This window comes from Betta splendens, chromosome 7 (assembly GCF_900634795.4).
Source record: "Betta splendens chromosome 7, fBetSpl5.4, whole genome shotgun sequence".
Taxonomy (NCBI): Eukaryota; Metazoa; Chordata; class Actinopteri; order Anabantiformes; family Osphronemidae; genus Betta; species Betta splendens.
In genome coordinates this window covers 7,084,468-7,103,567 of record NC_040887.2, presented here as the reverse complement: position 1 = coordinate 7,103,567, position 19,100 = coordinate 7,084,468, and the positions used below count along the sequence as shown (strand labels likewise).

At 51.3% G+C, this 19,100-nt stretch overlaps 5 protein-coding genes across 8 annotated transcripts in view; 1 reads left to right on the top strand and 4 right to left on the bottom strand.

Annotated features, from left to right (window-relative positions):
- The window catches only part of prdm16 (PR domain containing 16), a 196,494-nt gene extending 196,139 nt beyond the window's left edge, over window positions 1-355 (bottom strand). For both annotated transcript variants that reach the window (XM_055510210.1, XM_055510212.1), the window contains exon 1: window positions 10-355. The gene's annotated coding sequence lies outside the window, so the exon portion shown is untranslated. The remainder of the gene's footprint in view (window positions 1-9) is intronic.
- A 758-nt stretch (window positions 356-1,113) lies between these two features.
- Window positions 1,114-2,810, bottom strand: ela2 (elastase 2). Its single transcript, XM_029156629.3, has 8 exons — window positions 2,733-2,810; window positions 2,528-2,616; window positions 2,348-2,445; window positions 2,142-2,267; window positions 1,900-2,036; window positions 1,603-1,748; window positions 1,309-1,461; window positions 1,114-1,188 (listed from the first exon to the last, which is right to left on the bottom strand). Exons 1-8 carry the CDS (start codon window positions 2,782-2,784, stop codon window positions 1,171-1,173), a joined length of 819 nt encoding a protein of 272 aa, XP_029012462.1. The 5' UTR covers window positions 2,785-2,810; the 3' UTR covers window positions 1,114-1,170.
- A 913-nt stretch (window positions 2,811-3,723) lies between these two features.
- On the top strand, window positions 3,724-5,671 carry ela2l (elastase 2 like). Of its 2 annotated transcripts, none has more exons than XM_055510217.1 (8): window positions 3,724-3,853; window positions 3,944-4,032; window positions 4,156-4,253; window positions 4,490-4,609; window positions 4,701-4,837; window positions 5,013-5,158; window positions 5,342-5,494; window positions 5,589-5,671. In XM_055510217.1, exons 1-8 carry the CDS (start codon window positions 3,817-3,819, stop codon window positions 5,604-5,606), a joined length of 798 nt encoding a protein of 265 aa, XP_055366192.1. In that variant the 5' UTR covers window positions 3,724-3,816; the 3' UTR covers window positions 5,607-5,671. The 2 variants fall into 2 exon arrangements, with proteins under 2 accessions (XP_055366192.1, XP_029012463.1); XM_029156630.3 differs by having other exon boundaries at window positions 3,730-3,853; window positions 4,487-4,609.
- Window positions 5,672-5,899: 228 nt separating this feature from the next.
- tmem51a (transmembrane protein 51a) lies at window positions 5,900-11,029 on the bottom strand. Of its 2 annotated transcripts, none has more exons than XM_029155564.3 (3): window positions 10,451-11,029; window positions 8,372-8,815; window positions 5,900-8,291 (listed from the first exon to the last, which is right to left on the bottom strand). In XM_029155564.3, the coding sequence occupies exons 1-3, from the start codon at window positions 10,459-10,461 to the stop codon at window positions 7,907-7,909; spliced, it is 840 nt and encodes a 279-aa protein (XP_029011397.1). In that variant the 5' UTR covers window positions 10,462-11,029; the 3' UTR covers window positions 5,900-7,906. The 2 variants fall into 2 exon arrangements, with proteins under 2 accessions (XP_029011397.1, XP_029011398.1); XM_029155565.3 differs by lacking the exon at window positions 10,451-11,029 and adding an exon at window positions 9,702-10,244.
- Window positions 11,030-15,735: 4,706 nt separating this feature from the next.
- LOC114858397 (kazrin-A-like) lies at window positions 15,736-18,502 on the bottom strand. The gene is made up of 3 exons (XM_041071448.2): window positions 17,068-18,502; window positions 16,805-16,943; window positions 15,736-16,543 (listed from the first exon to the last, which is right to left on the bottom strand). The coding sequence occupies exons 1-3, from the start codon at window positions 17,334-17,336 to the stop codon at window positions 16,385-16,387; spliced, it is 567 nt and encodes a 188-aa protein (XP_040927382.2). The 5' UTR covers window positions 17,337-18,502; the 3' UTR covers window positions 15,736-16,384.
- Between the last annotated feature and the right edge of the window lie 598 nt (window positions 18,503-19,100).

The window sequence follows — 19,100 nt, the reverse complement described above, 5'->3', positions numbered from 1 at the left end:
TTATTTTACCTGTGTAGTGGTCTGTAGCTACGTTGCTAATCTGTAAAATGTTACACTACGCGCCCTGTTCCCATGGACGCCACAATTCAAGATGGCGAATCATTTTAGTCAGGTGGGGACAAACGAATTTCTAACTCTCCAAAATAATATATAAAACATTAAACATAATATTAAAGCCTACCAATTAGTTTTGTAAAACGATGAGACACCGTCAACGTGTTCGCATAAATTGTTAAAAGAGGTGCCCTGCTGACGTAACTCGCTAGCTTAAAGGTACCTCTGAGGCTAAGGCTGAGGCTAATTAGCATACAACAGGGGGCGGAGCGATTTCGGTCCTCGAGGGCTTCCGTCCTGCTGGCTCATTACCACGATCAGGTGCGTCAGTTGGACTTCACTGAACACGCTTGCTCAAGGTAATGGGGGGCGGATAAGAGAGAGCGGCATAGTCAGCAAAAAACGGGGTCAGGTCGCCCATTACACTGAACTTGAACAGTTTGTCTCTGCGCAAGAGAAGATATGTTCTTGAGTTTATTGTCAGCTAACGTTGGTTTAACTGTCTGCAAGCTGAAGATCAGAAGAAGTGCACAACAGAATAGCACAACAACCTTAAAAACCTATAACTATACCTACAGAATGATGATGATGATGATGATGATGATGATGATGATGATGATGATGATGATTATAATGATGATGATGATCACTGGTCAAAATCAGATTTTTGGAACAAACCCAATAGTGCTGGTGAGAGATGTCCTAAGAAGGGCTGAAGTGTAGATGACAATGATCCAAACATCCTGGGTGAAAACTGTCTAATCCACAGCTGCTGGAAACACCTGTTTGAGATTATTTCTGTCACAGACAGCTCACTCACCGTTTCTCTAACATCTTCCACCATCATTTGTTTACATGTAATTAATGGGCCCAGTTCACCTAAGACTAGAAATACTGTTTGCGGCTTTTATCAGTTTAAATGAATTTCAGATGACTTTATATGAATAATTTAATTTAATTATTAGTGATCAACCATTGGATCAATCAAATGCAAAGTAACACTTAAGTTGACTGTGGTATTTATTGCAGCATAGACAACCACACACTGAAGACACTGTAGTCATTTAACATTTTATTTGGTGATGAAGTGCAACAACCAAAACTAACACTGGCATCTTAGTTTTTGGCCATAGCCTAGAAGAAAGAAGAAAGACACGTGTTAATAGCAAATACACAGAAATGTTTTTATAAATATTGTCAGAGTAAATTGAAAGTAAACAAATTTAGATCTCCATCATGGGCTTTTCCACTTACATTGTTGATCCAGGATGTGTAATCGCTGACTCTGGTGAAGACAGATGGCTTCTTGTAGTAGTTGCAGCCCAAGCTTGAACCAAAGCTCACAATACCATGGACAGACCAGGAACCATCAGGGTTACGATAGTTCAAGGGACCACCAGAGTCTCCCTAAGGTGGAAATAAACAATTGTGAGATCCAGTAGACGGTCAGGATTGTATATAAGTTACCACGCCAAATAAGATACAGCACTATCAAACAATATTCAGGCTAAAGTGAAAATGTATATTGTTATATTGAACTAGGCTCACATTGCAGCTAGACAGCTTTCCATCTCCTCCAGCGCAAACCATACTGGTGGTCACCAGGTTGCCCCACCAGTCAGACCTGGAGCAGGTAGCATGGTCGACCACGGGAAGAAGGGCCTGCTGCAGAATGTTAGCAAGAGGACCTCCAGCTGCAGCAGAGGACATGTTTTTTTCAAAGTTAGGTGCAGTGGGTTGCCAGTTGTGAACATACTGTAGTCTATTAAGTAGATGAAGGTAAATAGATGGCATTAAATATTGAGATTGCTAAGCTTGGGTGATTGTTATTTCTACCAAACCTACTCGACAAACGTCCCCAGCCAGTGACGTAGGTGGGAGTGTTGTTAGGCAGGATTTGTCCAGATGTGGGAAGACAGGCAGGCATGATGGCATCAGTAAACTGGACAGTGTTTGACAGCTTGATCAGCGCAATGTCGTTACTGGAGAATGAATGCAGACACAGTGCGAGTTAGAAAAAGAGACATTACGAGTAAGTTAAACAATACTTTGAATTTACTGTAAACGCTTCATGAGACCGAACTCACCGGATATTGTAAGAGTCCCATTTCTCGTGGACGATGATCTTTGAAGGACTGACGCCGATGGAGCCTGGCTCGTTGTTTTCATTCAGTCTGTGTTTTCCCAGGTAGACCCTGTAGGTGCGACCTTTGCTGGGGCCACAGAAAACACAGGAATCGTATTAAAGGCAGGCCGTTGGTCGTGAATTTAACCACGGCTGCAGTGAGCATACCTGATGCAGTGAGCAGCAGTGAGGACCCACTGGCTGGAAATCAGAGTGCCACCACAGGTGTGGTAGAAGTTGCTGCCGCTCTGGTACTGCAGAGACACCTGAGGAGAACAGACGGCGATGGACACGTTCACAGCTAAGTTATTGGTCTGAGTGAAGAGAGTAGATGAATGAATAGATTACCTGCCAGGGCCAGCTGTGCTGACGGACATCCTCTCCACCAACCACCCTGGTGACGATGGGGGGGAAGGTGGGCAGGCCACAGCCGTAGGCTAAGAGACAATAATGAAGAATATGTGTCTCAGCATCAGCAGAAATTCTAAACACCCATCATTTATTATCATCATAGACATTCATGTAATGTGGCCAGCACATTATTGGCGCTCACCACCAGCAACAAACAAAGCCAAGATCACAAACTTCATGGTGAACGTCTTCATGAGCGGTCCAGGGCCAGCGGCGCCTGCTTTTATAGCGCTATAGAGGTTCAATGGGCCTCAGGGCTCACGTGTGTTGCTTAACGCCTGGCTCAGCACAGTCGCATAAAGCACGTAGGAAAAATAAATCAACCTTGAAGATAAGTGACCACAGATATTCCCCAAATACACCTTATCTCCCCACCTCAACCTCTGTGTGAACCTCACAGATGTCTCCCGGTGAACAGAGTGCGTCAGCTGGGTTTTAATTTAAAAAAACAAGGCTTGTTTACGCTTCACTCCATTAAAGACAACACGCTTACGTGCTGTTTACTACAGACGTTTTAGCAGAATGTACCTTTACATTTCCTCTGACTTGGTTTCTGGTGTGGGTAACAGATATTATACAACAAATCAGCCTTTATACATCCAGACAATATCTATTATTACTATGATAACAGGTCATGCTGCAGTTTCTCACTGTAGTATCGGCATTAGTAAATGTCCAATGATCCAACCTGCGCTGTAGTTATGTTCTTTAATGGGTACTGATTATAACTATTCTTTAACAACACCACTCCACACATAAATCCACATATGCACAATAAAGCGTATACTTTATGTTGACTTGTTTTAGATTGCTACAAACTGGTCATACTGGTTCCTTGTAGTTAATTAATTCGGTACGATGAGGGGAGACATTGGATGATCAGGGAACCACCATCCAGAAGAAGCAATATTCTTGCGATGGAAATTAAAGAACGGAGCCACATTTGACACGGGGACGTTCTTTGTGTGAATTTCGTCTCTCCGTGATAAAACACCTCCCTTCATTCCAGCGACTTGTTCAGCAAACACGGACTCGGCCTTGGCCTAATGTTCCTGTTCATTTGTGATTGGCTTGATGGCGGCGTCGCTCCACCCCAGCAGTGAGATCTGACACAGGGGACATTTCCGAGAATTCTGTCACAGTTTTTAGGGTTGCATAACGGCGCAGAAGGAGACCGTATATATACACACCTGGATGCCGCTGCAAACTATGGAGATACAAACACGATGAAGTTTGTGCTGCTCACACTCTTTGTTGCTGGCGGTAAGGACGTTTTACACACTCACCTTCAGCTGTTGTGACTCTCTTCACTAACTTCTGCCTCTAACGGCCTGTCTCCACCCGTCTCCGCAGCCTACGGGTGTGGCGTGCCCACCTACCCTCCTCTGGAGAGCAGGGTGGTTGGAGGAGAGGATGTCAAGCCTCACAGCTGGCCCTGGCAGGTAAAGCATCCTCACAGAACCTTCACTGGGCTGCTGCAGTATTTTCACTACAAACATACTGTATACTCCAATTTAAGCAGAAGGCAGCAGCTGTGACCGGTATCCTCACTGTGTGTATTTCAGATCTCCCTGCAGTACAACAGTGCTGGCACGTGGAGACACACCTGTGGAGGAACTCTCATCTCTGACCAGTGGGTCCTGACTGCTGCTCACTGCATCAGGTAAAACTCACAGTAAGGTTGGATGGTTGCGCTTGAGACTAATCTACGACTGCTTAGCTCAGCAAAGGTGGAATATTAATAGAGATAGAGTTAATAGTCGTGAGATCGTCATTCATAATTTTTCAAAAATGAACAGCTTTCTATGCCTCATTTATTGTAAACTCAAATCTCAAAAGCAATCATATGTTTCAGTACGTATGTTTGAGCTAATGCATGAGTGTGTGAACTTGCAGCAGCTCCAGGGAGTACAGAGTGGCGCTGGGAAAGCACAACCTGGCGGAGACAGAGGACAAGGCTGTGTTCATGGCAACCGCTGACATTATTGTGCACGAGGACTGGAACTCCTTCTTCATCCGGTAAGAAACAGCCGGCATGGAACTCACATGAATTAAACTCTACAGCCCAGAACAAGCTGCAGATGTAGACCTGGATCTCTTCCATTGACAGTAATGACATCGCCCTGATCAAGCTCGTGTCCCCAGTGACTGTCACCGACATCATCAAGCCTGCTTGTCTCCCTCCCGCTGACTTCATCCTGCCCAACAACGCGCCCTGTTTCGTCACTGGATGGGGTCGTACCACCAGTGAGTGTCCGTCTCGCTCCTTCCTTCCAGATGAACCTGGCTGATTTCAACCACGGATGGTTGTTCCCAAACAGTTTTCCTTGTCTCCAGTTCACAGCCGGTCTCGGTCTTGTTGGTTTTGCCTCATCTACTGTAAGCGCTTGTTAACGAGACTCTGTCACTCACCCCCACGCAGCCGGAGGTCCCCTCCCTGACATCCTGCAGCAGGCGCTCCTGCCTGTGGTGGACCATGCTACCTGCACCAAGTCTGACTGGTGGGGCTCTCAGGTGAAGGAAACCATGGTCTGTGCTGGAGGGGACGGAGTTGTATCAGGCTGCAACGTGAGTCTAAAAGACAAAAACAACATGTTTGGTTCTTATGCAGATGCATCTATTGCTTATTTCTAATATTTCATCTTATCATTGTAAATTTCAATTACATTTACACAGCACTGTTCATGTTAGACAAATTATATTAGTTCATATGTGTTTGACCCACGTCTTCCCTCTGGGTCATGTGATCAGGGCGACTCTGGCGGCCCTCTGAACTGCAAGAACAGCGACGGCGCCTGGGAGGTTCACGGCATCGTGAGCTTTGGCTCTGGCCTCAGCTGCAACTTCCCCAAGAAGCCCACCGTCTTCACCCGCGTCAGCGCTTACAGCGAATGGATCAGCACCGTAAGGACTTCACAGATATGTTGAAGGCAATGTGTTATCACTGAACAGTAGGGCGCAGTAAATCGAACATCTTCTTATCATATTTTTTCCACAGAAAATGGCCTCCTATTAACCACACACTGTTATGGGATCAAACATACAGTAAGATGTAAGGTTAATAAAGAAATGGAACCTCCAGGTGTTGTGGTATTTTGTGGTTTACAGCGTTTCGTAGCTCAAAGCGTTCCCAAACATCTTATGGAGGTTTACGGATCAGTAAATGTTCACCAACTGGAGCAGTGTTGGGAAAATCTTATCGTTGACCACATGCTGTGGCCTCAGTCTCCACCTGATGTTAATGTGTGAGCCAGTTTCCCAGGAAAGTCAACAAGTTGCCAGCATCTCAATAAAAAGTTGGACTCTTGGTTCTGGCGGCACAGCTACAGACATAAATCTTTTATTACTTGTGGAAGGAGTGACACGGTAACACAGCCAGCAGGGGGCGCTGGAGGCTTGTCTGCAGTGTGTGTGTGTGTGTGTGTGTGTGTGTGTGTGTGTGTGTTTAAAAACAGTGTTTTCTATGTAGCGTTTACATTTTCTCTGCAGAGGCAGTTTATCGCTGTTAACAAGCACAGAGGCTTGGATGAGTCAGGAAGCAACAAAGCAGCATTTAGACACGTCCCTCGTTACATATTAATGGAGAACTTAAAAGAGAACATAAAAGTAACAAAACATTCTGCAACTAACGATGTAAACGACTGAGTTATGGTGAAATACACACCGCCAACTACAATTCATTAGCAAACAATTCCTTTTATTTTTCCTGAAATATTTATAAACATTTTGGTTTCAATATTCAAAAACAACATTAGCATTATAGTAGAAAAAAGGATATTTTCACAGTACATATTAAAAAAAATCTGATTTCTGCAATAAAAAGGAACAATAAAATAATTTCTTCTATGTAAATAAAATAAAGTGACACTCATTTGTCAATGTAAAACATTTGACCCCATAGTAAGAAAATCAGCCATGATTTGGTCCTTTGAGGTTCGATGACCACGTCTGCAGCTCATGACGCTGCATGAGGATGAGTATACTGTGACGAAGCGCCAGTAAGAGCATGTAAATGATGGAGACGGCTGTAAATTCACTGTCAGACATAAATCTCTGCAAAGGTAGATAATAATCTAATAATTTAATCTGCTGACCAAAGGTTTCTGCTGCTGTGTTTTATTCACCCAGTTGTAGTTGCAGCATTTATTATTGAGTCCCACCTGAAGGAATGTTTGTAGTAGTACACTAGAAGAACGCCCCTCCTTCCAGTCGCCCCCTGCACACTTTAAATAATCTGCAGGTGCAGCTGTGGTTGCGTGAGTGGTCACGAGTCAGCGGTTGAGCAACAGCTTTAGCCCCAGAGTCTTTCTACCGGTCGCCTGACGCAAGAGCACCGGCCCAGACAGAACCGGGGGTGGAACCCAGGCCTCCAGCTGATCACGAGCTCCCTGCCCCGCGCTCCCAGACACGTCTGCCCGCCCTCTGCAGCACAGACGCAGCGCGCCGGCCCAGACTGGGTCACGCGGCCTCGTCCTGAACCCAGCTTAACGAGAGCAGCGGCTGTGCGCTGGACACAAAGGCGCGTGAGTCACAACTGGAGGCCGAGCAGCGCCGTGGCTGCAGTCGGCCGACATCACCCCCCCGCGTGGAAGGAGACCTTGAAGCCAAATGGGTTCCTCCTAGAAAGCTCATTCTCGTAATGGTGAGCTAATGGTGACCTTATTAATGGCCACTGGTGCAGCATTAGCGAGTCCAAAAATAAACTTCAGTCATTAAACCTGATGGGTTTTGCTTCACGTCATCCGCCCCCCCACGTGACCAGCGCTCAAGTTACAAACAACTGACCTGCATTCCAGCCTTTAGCTGGGTTTTTGGGACCACATCCTGCCGCAGCAGACGACACAATGCTATGAGACAATGCTCGTCACTTTGTTAGTATTCAACGACATCCGTCAGTAGTTTGTTAGTTTTAAAAATGTGCATTATTCAACAGTACAAACAAGGAAGAGGGACAATACTGTTCACGATGAGGCTGACTGGGGAACCCGAAGCGTCCCAGGGTGGAACACAGCAGCTGCTACCCAGCATCGGCAGCCTGTGCATAGAAACACCCACAGGCGTTGTAGTGTAGTTAAGGGTTACGTAAAGATAAAGCTGACGTGTTTCTGGAAGGAGACGGCAACTTCCAAGTCTGGATGGGATCCAGAGAGATCCGCGTGAAGAACCCTTCCTGTTCTGTGAGCGCGGGGAACGGGTCCTCGGAACAGGTACTGCGGTTTCATAGCGAGGTCCCACTGAGGACAGGAAGAGGAGCCTTGGCTTAACAAGGCAAGTCCAGGACCTCCACACGTGACCTTCCAGGACCTTCAGGTCCTTTCACACCGGATTGTCTTGCTCGTGAAGTGGAGGCACTTTATCCTCGTACTGCGGCGGTGGGGTCAGCGGTTCTACACTCAGTCCCGCCGCCGGCTGCGAGTTCTCGTTGCTTTTCGGGTGGAATTTCTCCGATTTAATCCTGCGGATGTTGATGGGGAGGAGCTTGCGGGGACTCTTCCCGGGCCTGTGATTGGCCGCGGGCGCCTGCCGGGCCGCGTCGGGCGCCTCGCGCTCGTAGTCCACGCCGTCCACTTTGAGCAGGTCGTCGTAGGAGGGGAGCTGCGAGGAGCTGGGCCGGTGGCTGCTCTGCAGGACGGGGTACTGGCCGCTGCCCACCGCCTCTTCGTAGCTGGGCACGGCGTAGCGCTGGGCTCGCTCCTCGGCCCTGCGGACATTAGGAAGCCGACACACATCTACTTCAGACCGGCCTTTCTGACGTGGGTCATGCTCTGGGGCGCTACTCACGTTTCCCCCTCCTCCGGCGCCCGGCCCGCCTCCCCCCCGCGGCCGCGGGCCCCTCGGAGCCGCTGCTGCTTGATCCTCAAGCCCAGGCCGAGGGACAGCAGCAGCATGAGGACGCCGCAGCCCACCAGGACGAAGGCCACCGAGGACACGCGGCTTTTCTTGCCGTCGCCCTCGACGACGCCGCCGCCGCCGCCGCCGCTGCTGCTGTTCTGGGCCACGTTTGCGGGGACCACGCTCCACACGACCATCACGATGCCGAGGGCCACCAGCCCCACCCCCAGAGCGCACAGCGCATACTGGCAGCCGGAGTTGTCGCCGCTCTCGCCGCCGTTGTTGCTGTTGTTGGCGTTGCTCCTGCCGGGGCTCGGGTCGAGGCCGCACGGGCTCGGAGGTCCGTCCAGACTGGAACGCATGTCGTCGGTCTCTCCGTTACAGTCGGACGAGCTGTTAAAGATGAAAGGGAGAGGAACTGATTGGTTCTTTACGGGAATTCGAGCCCAGTTTTCCAGCGAAAGCGCCGGAACATGACATTCACTGACGCTAAATACCACGAATGGGTGTGTTGCGAGGTAAAACTTTTACTGCACACTTGCCATTTTAAGTTACTCTTTACCCAGTGTCAACGTAATCACAAGGGCAGATATGGACGCTGTCACACGAGGACCAGATGAAATATTGCAGTGCGCCGGTTATAAATTATTAAATGCTTCTCCTTTTTCGCGTCCCATCCCCTTAACGTGTGTGAATCCAAACAGAGAGACGTCACAGGACGACCACTGAGCAGACAGTGCTGATCAGAGATCTGTCCTGTGAAACAGTCAGTCAGGCTCCAGAATAAAAACATGCCCCCACTTGCAGCGACTGGGAGCGAGGAGGCGTTTTGCAGCACATACTGTAAAGTCACCTCCACTTCTGCAACTCCCCCCATCAAGTGCGTGACGGATGGAGACACACACACACACACACACACACACACACACACACAGAGGTTATAATGAGTTTCAGCGTTTTACAGCAGCCAGGCGCCCAATGACGGGCTCCAACGTGTCATCAGCGACGCTGCGTCCCCGCACTGAACTCCGCACAACGGCTCATCTCATGCGAGTGGGTCGAACCCGCCCGAGCCCCGAGCCCTGCTCGTCGGACGAGCTGGTTCGGTTTCGCCCGCGTGGCCCGCATCTCAGGGGCCCACTGGGTGTTATGTGGTCCACGCGCGGAGAAGAGCCCCGGAACTCCGCGGGGCTCGAGCCTCTCGACCGCCGCTCGAGCTGTGGCAACGTTTTAGCGGCACAAACAAATGGAGGAAGGAGCGCGCCGGCGTCACACTCACCTTCCGCATCGCCGCGCGGCGAGTTCCACTCCACGCGTCCCTAAAGCTCGAAGAGGCGAAGGCCAACAACAAAGTGGGTCCGTCTGTGTGGCACGTTCAGGAGTGGAACCAGTGGGAACTTAGTTTCCTCCGTGAGACGGATGGGCCCGGACGGAGGGAGGGAGGGGGAGGGAGGGGGAGGCAGGGAGTTCCCTGCCCCGTGGGTTAACCCTGTCGTCCCCGGGCCGGAGGGGCGTCAGGAAGAGACGTGGCGGACTTTTACTTCTAGCAGCGCTTTAGCTTCATTATCTGCGAACATTCAACGTGTTTATACGTGGTGACAGCGCAGTGCGCCTCAAAGCACGGACTACGTGTAACCAGTCATTCAGTCCCATTCTGAGTTGGGTCAGGTTTGCGCAGTTTGCCTTCCAGTCCAGATGCAGTGACGTTTCCAGCTATAAGTAATTATTTACTAGTTCAGGCGGAGCGGCTTCCTTTTCCTCAGTACACAGCGCAAACAAGGAAACGAGAAAAGGCGAATCTAAATAAAGAACCGAGTCACGTGTAAGTAACAGTGTTGAGGATTTCTGCATTATTTTGAATGATGCGTTCAGTGTGGAGCGGCTGAGCTGAACCAGGATCAGCTGGAGCAGCAGACGCCCCCCCCCCCCTCATCAACGCACGTTTGACCAATTCATCTCCACCGTGAGCGGTTTTGATAATATAAGTTACGCAGTCGTTATCGGCGAGATTAGGCGCTGTTTACTCACCACTTCTCCATGCTGTAAAAGCGACGAGCTGACGAGATTAGACGTGCGACGGGCTCTGACTTCCTCTTCCTTCTGGGGCCCCTGGTCGCAGCCTCCGTGGGTAGGAAGGGCCCCGGTGGGGAGCAGTCAGGTGATGCAAGTGTGTCTTTATACGTTGGTGGAACGTTTCACAAGACGGTAGAATTAAATCTGGTGACTTCACTTCCTTCCCAGTCAACAGTATTGACTGTTACCACCAGTGAGTCAGTTCGGTGTGTGATATTGTTTGTGCTGGCTTTGACTCGGGCCGTGGGCTCTGGGGAGGTTTTTTCCTCCTGTGCTGTTGCACGTCCGCACCATGTGCCTACATGTGACTGTGACTCACTCCGTAATGGGAAACTTTACAGTACTTACGTAAAATCTGCCCACAGTGTGACAATGTAAAGAGATTTATGTCCGTGCTTATCTGCTTATTCTCAGAACTGCAGGTGCTGGATCGTGTCCCAGTCAGGTGTCCTGTCTCTGGCTACGTCCTGGTCGGGTTCTGTCTCTGGCTACGTCCTGGTCGGGTTCTGTCTCTGGCTACGCCCTGGTCGGGTTCTGTCTCTGGCTACGTCCCGGTCGGGTTCTGTCTCTGGCTACGTCCTGGTCGGGTTCTGTCTCTGGCTACGTCCCGGTCAGGTTCTGTCTCTGGCTACGTCCTGGTCATGCCCTGTCTCTGGCTACGTCCCGGTCAGGTTCTGTCTCTGGCTACGTCCTGGTCATGTCCTGTCCCTGACTACGTCCCAGTCAGGTTCTATCTCTGGCTATGTCCTGGTCGGGTTCTGTCTCTGGCTACGTCCTGGTCGGGTTCTGTCTCTGGCTACGTCCCGGTCGTGTCCTGTCTCTGGCTACGCCCTGGTCGGGTTCTGTCTCTGGCTACGTCCCGGTCGTGTCCTGTCTCTGGCTACGTCCTGGTCGGGTTCTGTCTCTGGCTACGCCCTGGTCGGGTTCTGTCTCTGGCTACGTCCTGGTCGGGTTCTGTCTCTGGCTACGCCCTGGTCGGGTTCTGTCTCTGGCTACGTCCTGGTCGGGTTCTGTCTCTGGCTACGCCCTGGTCGGGTTCTGTCTCTGGCTACGTCCCGGTCGTGCCCTGTCTCTGGCTACGTCCTGGTCAGGTTCTGTCTCTGGCTACGTCCTGGTCGTGCCCTGTCTCTGGCTACGTCCTGGTCATGTCCTGTCCCTGACTACGTCCCAGTCAGGTTCTATCTCTGGCTACGCCCTGGTCGGGTTCTGTCTCTGGCTACGCCCTGGTCGGGTTCTGTCTCTGGCTACGTCCCAGTCAGGTGTCCTGTCTCTGGCTACGTCCTGGTCGGGTTCTGTCTCTGGCTATGTCCCGGTCAGGTTCTGTCTCTGGCTACGTCCTGGTCATGTCCTGTCTCTGGCTACGTCCTGGTCAGGTTCTGTCCCTGACTACGTCCCGGTCAGGTTCTGTCTCTGGCTACGTCCTGGTCATGTCCTGTCTCTGGCTACGTCCCGGTCAGGTTCTGTCCCTGACTAAGTCCTGGTCAGGTTCTGTCCCTGACTACGTCCTGGTCGGGTTCTGTCTCTGGCTACGTCCCAGTCAGGTTCTGTCCCTGGCTACGTCCTGGTCGTGCCCTGTCTCTGGCTACGTCCTGGTCGGGTTCTGTCTCTGGCTACGTCCCGGTCGGGTTCTGTCCCTGACTACGTCCTGGTCGTGCCCTGTCTCTGGCTACGTCCTGGTCATGTCCTGTCCCTGACTACGTCCCAGTCAGGTTCTGTCTCTGGCTACGTCCTGGTCGGGTTCTGTCTCTGGCTACGCCCTGGTCGGGTTCTGTCTCTGGCTACGTCCTGGTCGGGTTCTGTCTCTGGCTACGCCCTGGTCGGGTTCTGTCTCTGGCTACGTCCCGGTCGTGCCCTGTCTCTGGCTACGTCCTGGTCAGGTTCTGTCTCTGGCTACGTCCTGGTCATGCCCTGTCTCTGGCTACGTCCTGGTCATGCCCTGTCCCTGACTACGTCCCGGTCAGGTTCTGTCTCTGGCTACGTCCTGGTCATGTCCTGTCTCTGGCTACGTCCCGGTCAGGTTCTGTCCCTGACTAAGTCCTGGTCAGGTTCTGTCCCTGACTACGTCCTGGTCGGGTTCTGTCTCTGGCTACGTCCCAGTCAGGTTCTGTCCCTGGCTACGTCCTGGTCGTGCCCTGTCTCTGGCTACGTCCTGGTCGGGTTCTGTCTCTGGCTACGTCCCGGTCGGGTTCTGTCCCTGACTACGTCCTGGTCGTGCCCTGTCTCTGGCTACGTCCTGGTCATGTCCTGTCCCTGACTACGTCCCAGTCAGGTTCTGTCTCTGGCTACGTCCTGGTCGGGTTCTGTCTCTGGCTACGCCCTGGTCGGGTTCTGTCTCTGGCTACGTCCTGGTCGGGTTCTGTCTCTGGCTACGCCCTGGTCGGGTTCTGTCTCTGGCTACGTCCCGGTCGTGCCCTGTCTCTGGCTACGTCCTGGTCAGGTTCTGTCTCTGGCTACGTCCTGGTCATGCCCTGTCTCTGGCTACGTCCTGGTCATGCCCTGTCTCTGGCTACGTCCTGGTCATGTCCTGTCCCTGACTACGTCCCAGTCAGGTTCTATCTCTGGCTATGTCCTGGTCGGGTTCTGTCTCTGGCTACGTCCTGGTCGGGTTCTGTCTCTGGCTACGTCCCGGTCGTGTCCTGTCTCTGGCTACGCCCTGGTCGGGTTCTGTCTCTGGCTACGTCCCGGTCGTGTCCTGTCTCTGGCTACGCCCTGGTCAGGTTCTGTCCCTGACTACGTCCCGGTCAGGTTCTGTCTCTGGCTACGTCCTGGTCATGTCCTGTCTCTGGCTACGTCCCGGTCAGGTTCTGTCCCTGACTACGTCCCGGTCAGGTTCTGTCTCTGGCTACGTCCTGGTCAGGTTCTGTCCCTGACTACGTCCCGGTCAGGTTCTGTCTCTGGCTACGTCCTGGTCATGTCCTGTCTCTGGCTACGTCCCGGTCAGGTTCTGTCCCTGACTACGTCCTGGTCAGGTTCTGTCCCTGACTACGTCCTGGTCGGGTTCTGTCTCTGGCTACGTCCCAGTCAGGTTCTGTCTCTGGCTACGTCCTGGTCGGGTTCTGTCTCTGGCTACGCCCTGGTCGGGTTCTGTCTCTGGCTACGTCCTGGTCGGGTTCTGTCTCTGGCTACGCCCTGGTCGGGTTCTGTCTCTGGCTACGTCCCGGTCGTGCCCTGTCTCTGGCTACGTCCTGGTCAGGTTCTGTCTCTGGCTACGTCCTGGTCATGCCCTGTCTCTGGCTACGTCCTGGTCATGTCCTGTCCCTGACTACGTCCCAGTCAGGTTCTATCTCTGGCTATGTCCTGGTCGGGTTCTGTCTCTGGCTACGTCCTGGTCGGGTTCTGTCTCTGGCTACGTCCCGGTCGTGTCCTGTCTCTGGCTACGCCCTGGTCGGGTTCTGTCTCTGGCTACGTCCCGGTCGTGTCCTGTCTCTGGCTACGCCCTGGTCAGGTTCTGTCCCTGACTACGTCCCGGTCAGGTTCTGTCTCTGGCTACGTCCTGGTCATGTCCTGTCTCTGGCTACGTCCCGGTCAGGTTCTGTCCCTGACTACGTCCCGGTCAGGTTCTGTCTCTGGCTACGTCCTGGTCAGGTTCTGTCCCTGACTACGTCCCGGTCAGGTTCTGTCTCTGGCTACGTCCTGGTCATGTCCTGTCTCTGGCTACGTCCCGGTCAGGTTCTGTCCCTGACTACGTCCTGGTCAGGTTCTGTCCCTGACTACGTCCTGGTCGGGTTCTGTCTCTGGCTACGTCCCAGTCAGGTTCTGTCCCTGGCTACGTCCAAGTCAGGTTCTGTCTCTGGCTACGTCCCGGTCATGTCCTGTCTCTGGCTACGTCCCGGTCAGGTTCTGTCCCTGACTACGTCCTGGTCAGGTTCTGTCCCTGACTACGTCCTGGTCGGGTTCTGTCTCTGGCTACGTCCCAGTCAGGTTCTGTCCCTGGCTACGTCCAAGTCAGGTTCTGTCTCTGGCTACGTCCCAGTCAGGTTCTATCTCTGGCTATGTCCTGGTCGGGTTCTGTCTCTGGCTACGTCCTGGTCATGTCCTGTCTCTGACTACGTCCCGGTCAGGTTCTGTCCCTGGCTACGTCCAAGTCAGGTTCTGTCCCTGACTACGTCCCAGTCAGGTGTCCTGTCTCTGGCTACGCCCTGGTCGGGTTCTGTCTCTGGCTACGCCCTGGTCGGGTTCTGTCTCTGGCTACGCCCTGGTCGGGTTCTGTCCCTGGCTACGTCCTGGTCGTGCCCTGTCTCTGGCTACGTCCTGGTCAGGTTCTGTCTCTGGCTACGTCCTGGTCGTGCCCTGTCTCTGGCTACGTCCTGGTCATGTCCTGTCCCTGACTACGTCCCAGTCAGGTTCTATCTCTGGCTATGTCCTGGTCGGGTTCTGTCTCTGGCTACGTCCTGGTCATGTCCTGTCTCTGACTACGTCCCGGTCAGGTTCTGTCCCTGGCTACGTCCAAGTCAGGTTCTGTCTCTGGCTACGTCCTAGTCGGGTTCTGTCTCTGGCTACGTCCTGGTCGGGTTCTGTCTCTGGCTACGTCCCAGTCAGGTCACCTGTCCCTGCAGGTCTTTGGACCCCAGTGGGGACGGTTCCATCCTTAGCTCACCCACTCACTGACTCACTGTGAGTAACAGGAACGTTTCATTATGTTTGACCGTGTCTAAACAGGGACGTGAGTTATGATGTTCCACACAAAGAAGAGATAAATCTGGAGTGAGTCACCAAATGTGGTATGATGACATCACAGTTTTCTCATGCATTTAAAATTGTTATAATGCTCTATTGTTGATCCAGTAATCACTCACATCTCCCTGTTTACGGACCTGATTATTCCCACACTCTCAGTTCTCCACAGATTTATAAATACAAGTTTTCAAATGTGACCAATAAACTAACTGATGTGAGACACGAACCAGAAAATATTATGATTTGCATTTCTGGTCACTTCAGTTTGCTTTTAGCTTTAGTTTGAACTCTAAGCACGACTCCGTGGCTGCTTAATACGTGACAGCTCCTTTTATACTGCGTGTTTCCTGCATTGCTTTTTAAAAAGGCTTCAGCTGAAGCTGTGATAACGTGTTAGCAGGGCGCTAATTTGATCTGCTGTACAGTCCTCTCAGCTTCAGCCGATCCCAAAGGACCATATGTTCCACAAGTGGACTCATCCATCGGCTCTGTTTTCACCACCACAGGTGTCAAGTAGAAGAATTGGATCTGAATGTTCCTTTCATTGATAAAAACGAGGAAGGTGTATTTGAAATATCATTTTATTTGATTTAAAGGAACACTTGAATAGTGGCCTGCAGGCTCTCATGGCTGTACAACTCCACTCATCCCTGTTGGCTTTGCTTAAATATTCTTTCCTACATAGTTACCACAGTATAAAATCTTATCAGAAGAGAGAGCTACATTAGTTTAGACACAACTGTGTGAATGTGCACGACGAAAAATGACTGAACGTCGTCTTAAATATTAAACTTTTCAAGTCTTTTTTGTCCGCTGTCATCAGTTACACTGACAAGGCATCACAAACAGTAAACAAGAACAGTTTCATAGTAAATGCGACGATAAACTCTTTTACGTACCGTGTATCGTACAAACAGTCTGTTAAAAGTTTAATTTCCCTCTCAAGCACAAAACAAATTGCACAGTTACATCATGGCTCACAAAGACCATTCAGAACATAGAAAAATAGTCACTTAGCTCCGCGCCTCAGGTTCTGATTCTGGGTTCTGCTGTCCACAGTGAGTGGTTTTGATTAGACAGGAAGCATGTTTTAAAAATCCAGACGCTTAAAAAAAAAAAGTGCAGTCTGTTCCCCGCAGGCTCATCTTTAGAACAAAATGACCGTCTCATCGTAGCCACGTCACGTCCGGGCCGCGCGGCGCCTCCGTGACCTCACACGTTGCTGACCTCGATGCTGGTGTAGCCGTGGACCGGGCTTCCGTCGGCTCGGGGTGGGGTCCGGTCCCTCCCATCCCGAGGCAGCGAGCCGTAGCTGCCGTGGCAACTCAAGTCCCGCCCCCCGCGCGCTTTGGGACTGAACCCTGATGGAGGCTGCAACAGAGACGCAGTTATTTTTTGCTGCATTCCAAAGCTTTAAGTTGTTGCTACTTAGAACGTGATTTATGGAAAGGGAAATATTATTGTGTGTATTTAAAGGAACTGGCTTCATTCATCATATGGGCTATTTTAATTACAGACTCCGGGTCCATACACACTGTTTTCTCACTATCGTCTCATTAGCATCTTTGTGTGTGTGTTAATGCTGGAGCCACTGTCATAACAGAACCACACTGGGATCAGCTGCTCGGTCACCTTCACTGCCCTCCTCCTCAGCGAGCCCTCGTCGTCGGCGTGCCGCCCGCCGGCGCCTGTCCTGCCCACGGAGTTCTGCCGGAGCAGGGTCGGCGGCGTTCCCAGGCCCAAACGCTCGAGGTCCTGCTTCGCGTCCGCCCTGCAGGGGGAGGAATGCGGAGGCTCAGCGCGTGGGAGACACTGGGGCGAGTGCAGACAGAGCTCAGAGACAGCAGCCTCCGGGGCTTTACTGTAAGGGTGAGGTGGGTGCGAGTCACGCCCACCTGGCCGGGCCTATCAGCGTCTTCATTTCCTCTATGAGGTGTCGGCGGACCATGTGCTTGTTGTTGGGAATGCCCAGCGCCGTCGCCATGGCGTCCGTGTTGAACGTGGGGTCCAGCACCATCACGGCTCCATGGACCCCGCCGCTCAGGAGGTTCTCGGCAAACTCCTGAATGGGTGGATGCAAAGCGGTGTTAGCTAACATTCTGTGATGCAGAGCAGCAAATAGTGTGGGAGGAGCTACAAGAAGACACGGGGAATCTCTGAACATTCACTGGAATCAAAACACCAACAAAGAGACTTAAATTACGGAGGTTTTAAACAATATAAGCACTTGTCCAGTTCACATGAAACTGAAGTTATCGGAATACTTCAGGATACGAAATTCTCTGAGAACGTGACAGACACTCGCTGGCCGATGAGTGTGGGGGCGCCTCCAGTCACGACTGTTTGTTAAAACCAAACGGTGTCCGATGGTTCACCGTGAGCGAGACCGGACTCAAGCTTTACTAATGGACTTCTACAGGACCCAGGAAGTCTGGAGCACCTTGAAGAGCCTGGGACTGGATTTCAAAAAAAACTTAGTATCAGCAGAGAATGGCCTCCCAAACATCTGCAACGCTTTAAATGGACTATCGCAGTCAAACTTTGGAAAACAAGATGCATAATGGTGTTAAAACAATCAGTAGTAGACGGTGAAACAGTTATGAAGCAAATACTCTGAGATCTAAGAACTATGGACAGAAACAAATCCCTCCCTGGCTCTTACTCTGTATTATAGCTGTTCTTATGTTTGTGTGTGATTAATGATGATGCTATTGTTGCTGTTAATCTGATTATTGCATTTTTGGATGCCGTTGTTGTGCCGGTACTTTTCTGTGTGTGTAAAACTAGACTAATTTCAAGGCAGTTGTTTTTAGGAGGCGTGGTGAAGATTTACTCAGAGACAAAGACATATTGACTCACATTTAGATATCAGCAAAACCTCACGCGGCCAAGGATATTAACAGGATGTCAGCTCGGAAGCTTTATCTCCACCAGCCACCAATGTGCTGATGCCTCATTACAGAGGCACGCTTTGCTTCGCAGAGGCAGGACAGTGTTGACAGGGAATATTCCTAGTGCAGCATCACCATAGTGACTCTAATCTCAGGGGCTTTGTAATCAACTAAGAGCAGCTTAGTACACCAGCAAGGACATCTGGAAGCTCGCCTCAACCTTGGGTAACATTCCCCACAAGATCTGTGAATGTTCTGTGAAAAGGACTTAATATGAGCTTGATTAAGGTATTTTACGCCTGCGTGGTAGTGAAATGAGGAAGAGCTCAGCTGGAACAGTTTGTCTGGGAAAAATGGGCTAAAATCCACCAAATTAGAAGTAATGATATAAACATATTAGTGCAGATTGTGAATAAATCCTTATCAAACGCCATATTTACTGCACCTTCAGGTCGATCTCTTTGACCCATCTGATGACCCGATGAGAGGTCCAAACCAACGGATCCACGTTCTGGTGTTCGCACTGCGTCCGGCGAGCCTGCAGCGCCTGAAAGACGCCGGCAGCAGCACAGAGTCAGCGTCGAACCCTTCGCCCGGGGCGCCACCGCCCACCGCGTGCACTCCCACCCACCTCCTTGTCGAAGCTGAGCAGGTGCAGCAGCTCGATGCCCAGCAGCAGGCTGACCTGGTGGAACTTCTTGGTGACGTTGAGGTGGCGCTCGAGGTCGCGGCGCGTGAGGGAGTTCAGCATGCGCCCGTCGATCAGGTGGGTGTGGAAGGCCTGGGAGTACTGGGGCAGGCCCACGTCGCTCAGCCAGGCCTTGGCCACCCAGTGGTGGTCCATGTCTGCAGCCTTGGACAGCCTGTGGACAACGAGTGGGAAACATAAGGACTTTATAGCTTATTAGGTTCTTTATTCTTACAACTGTGCAGTTATGCAGATTGCACTTTTATATAATTGTCATACAGAAAGGTAGGAAAATGTATTATTAATGTTGCAACACCATAAACGTAGTTGCCTTTTATTGCTGCATGCA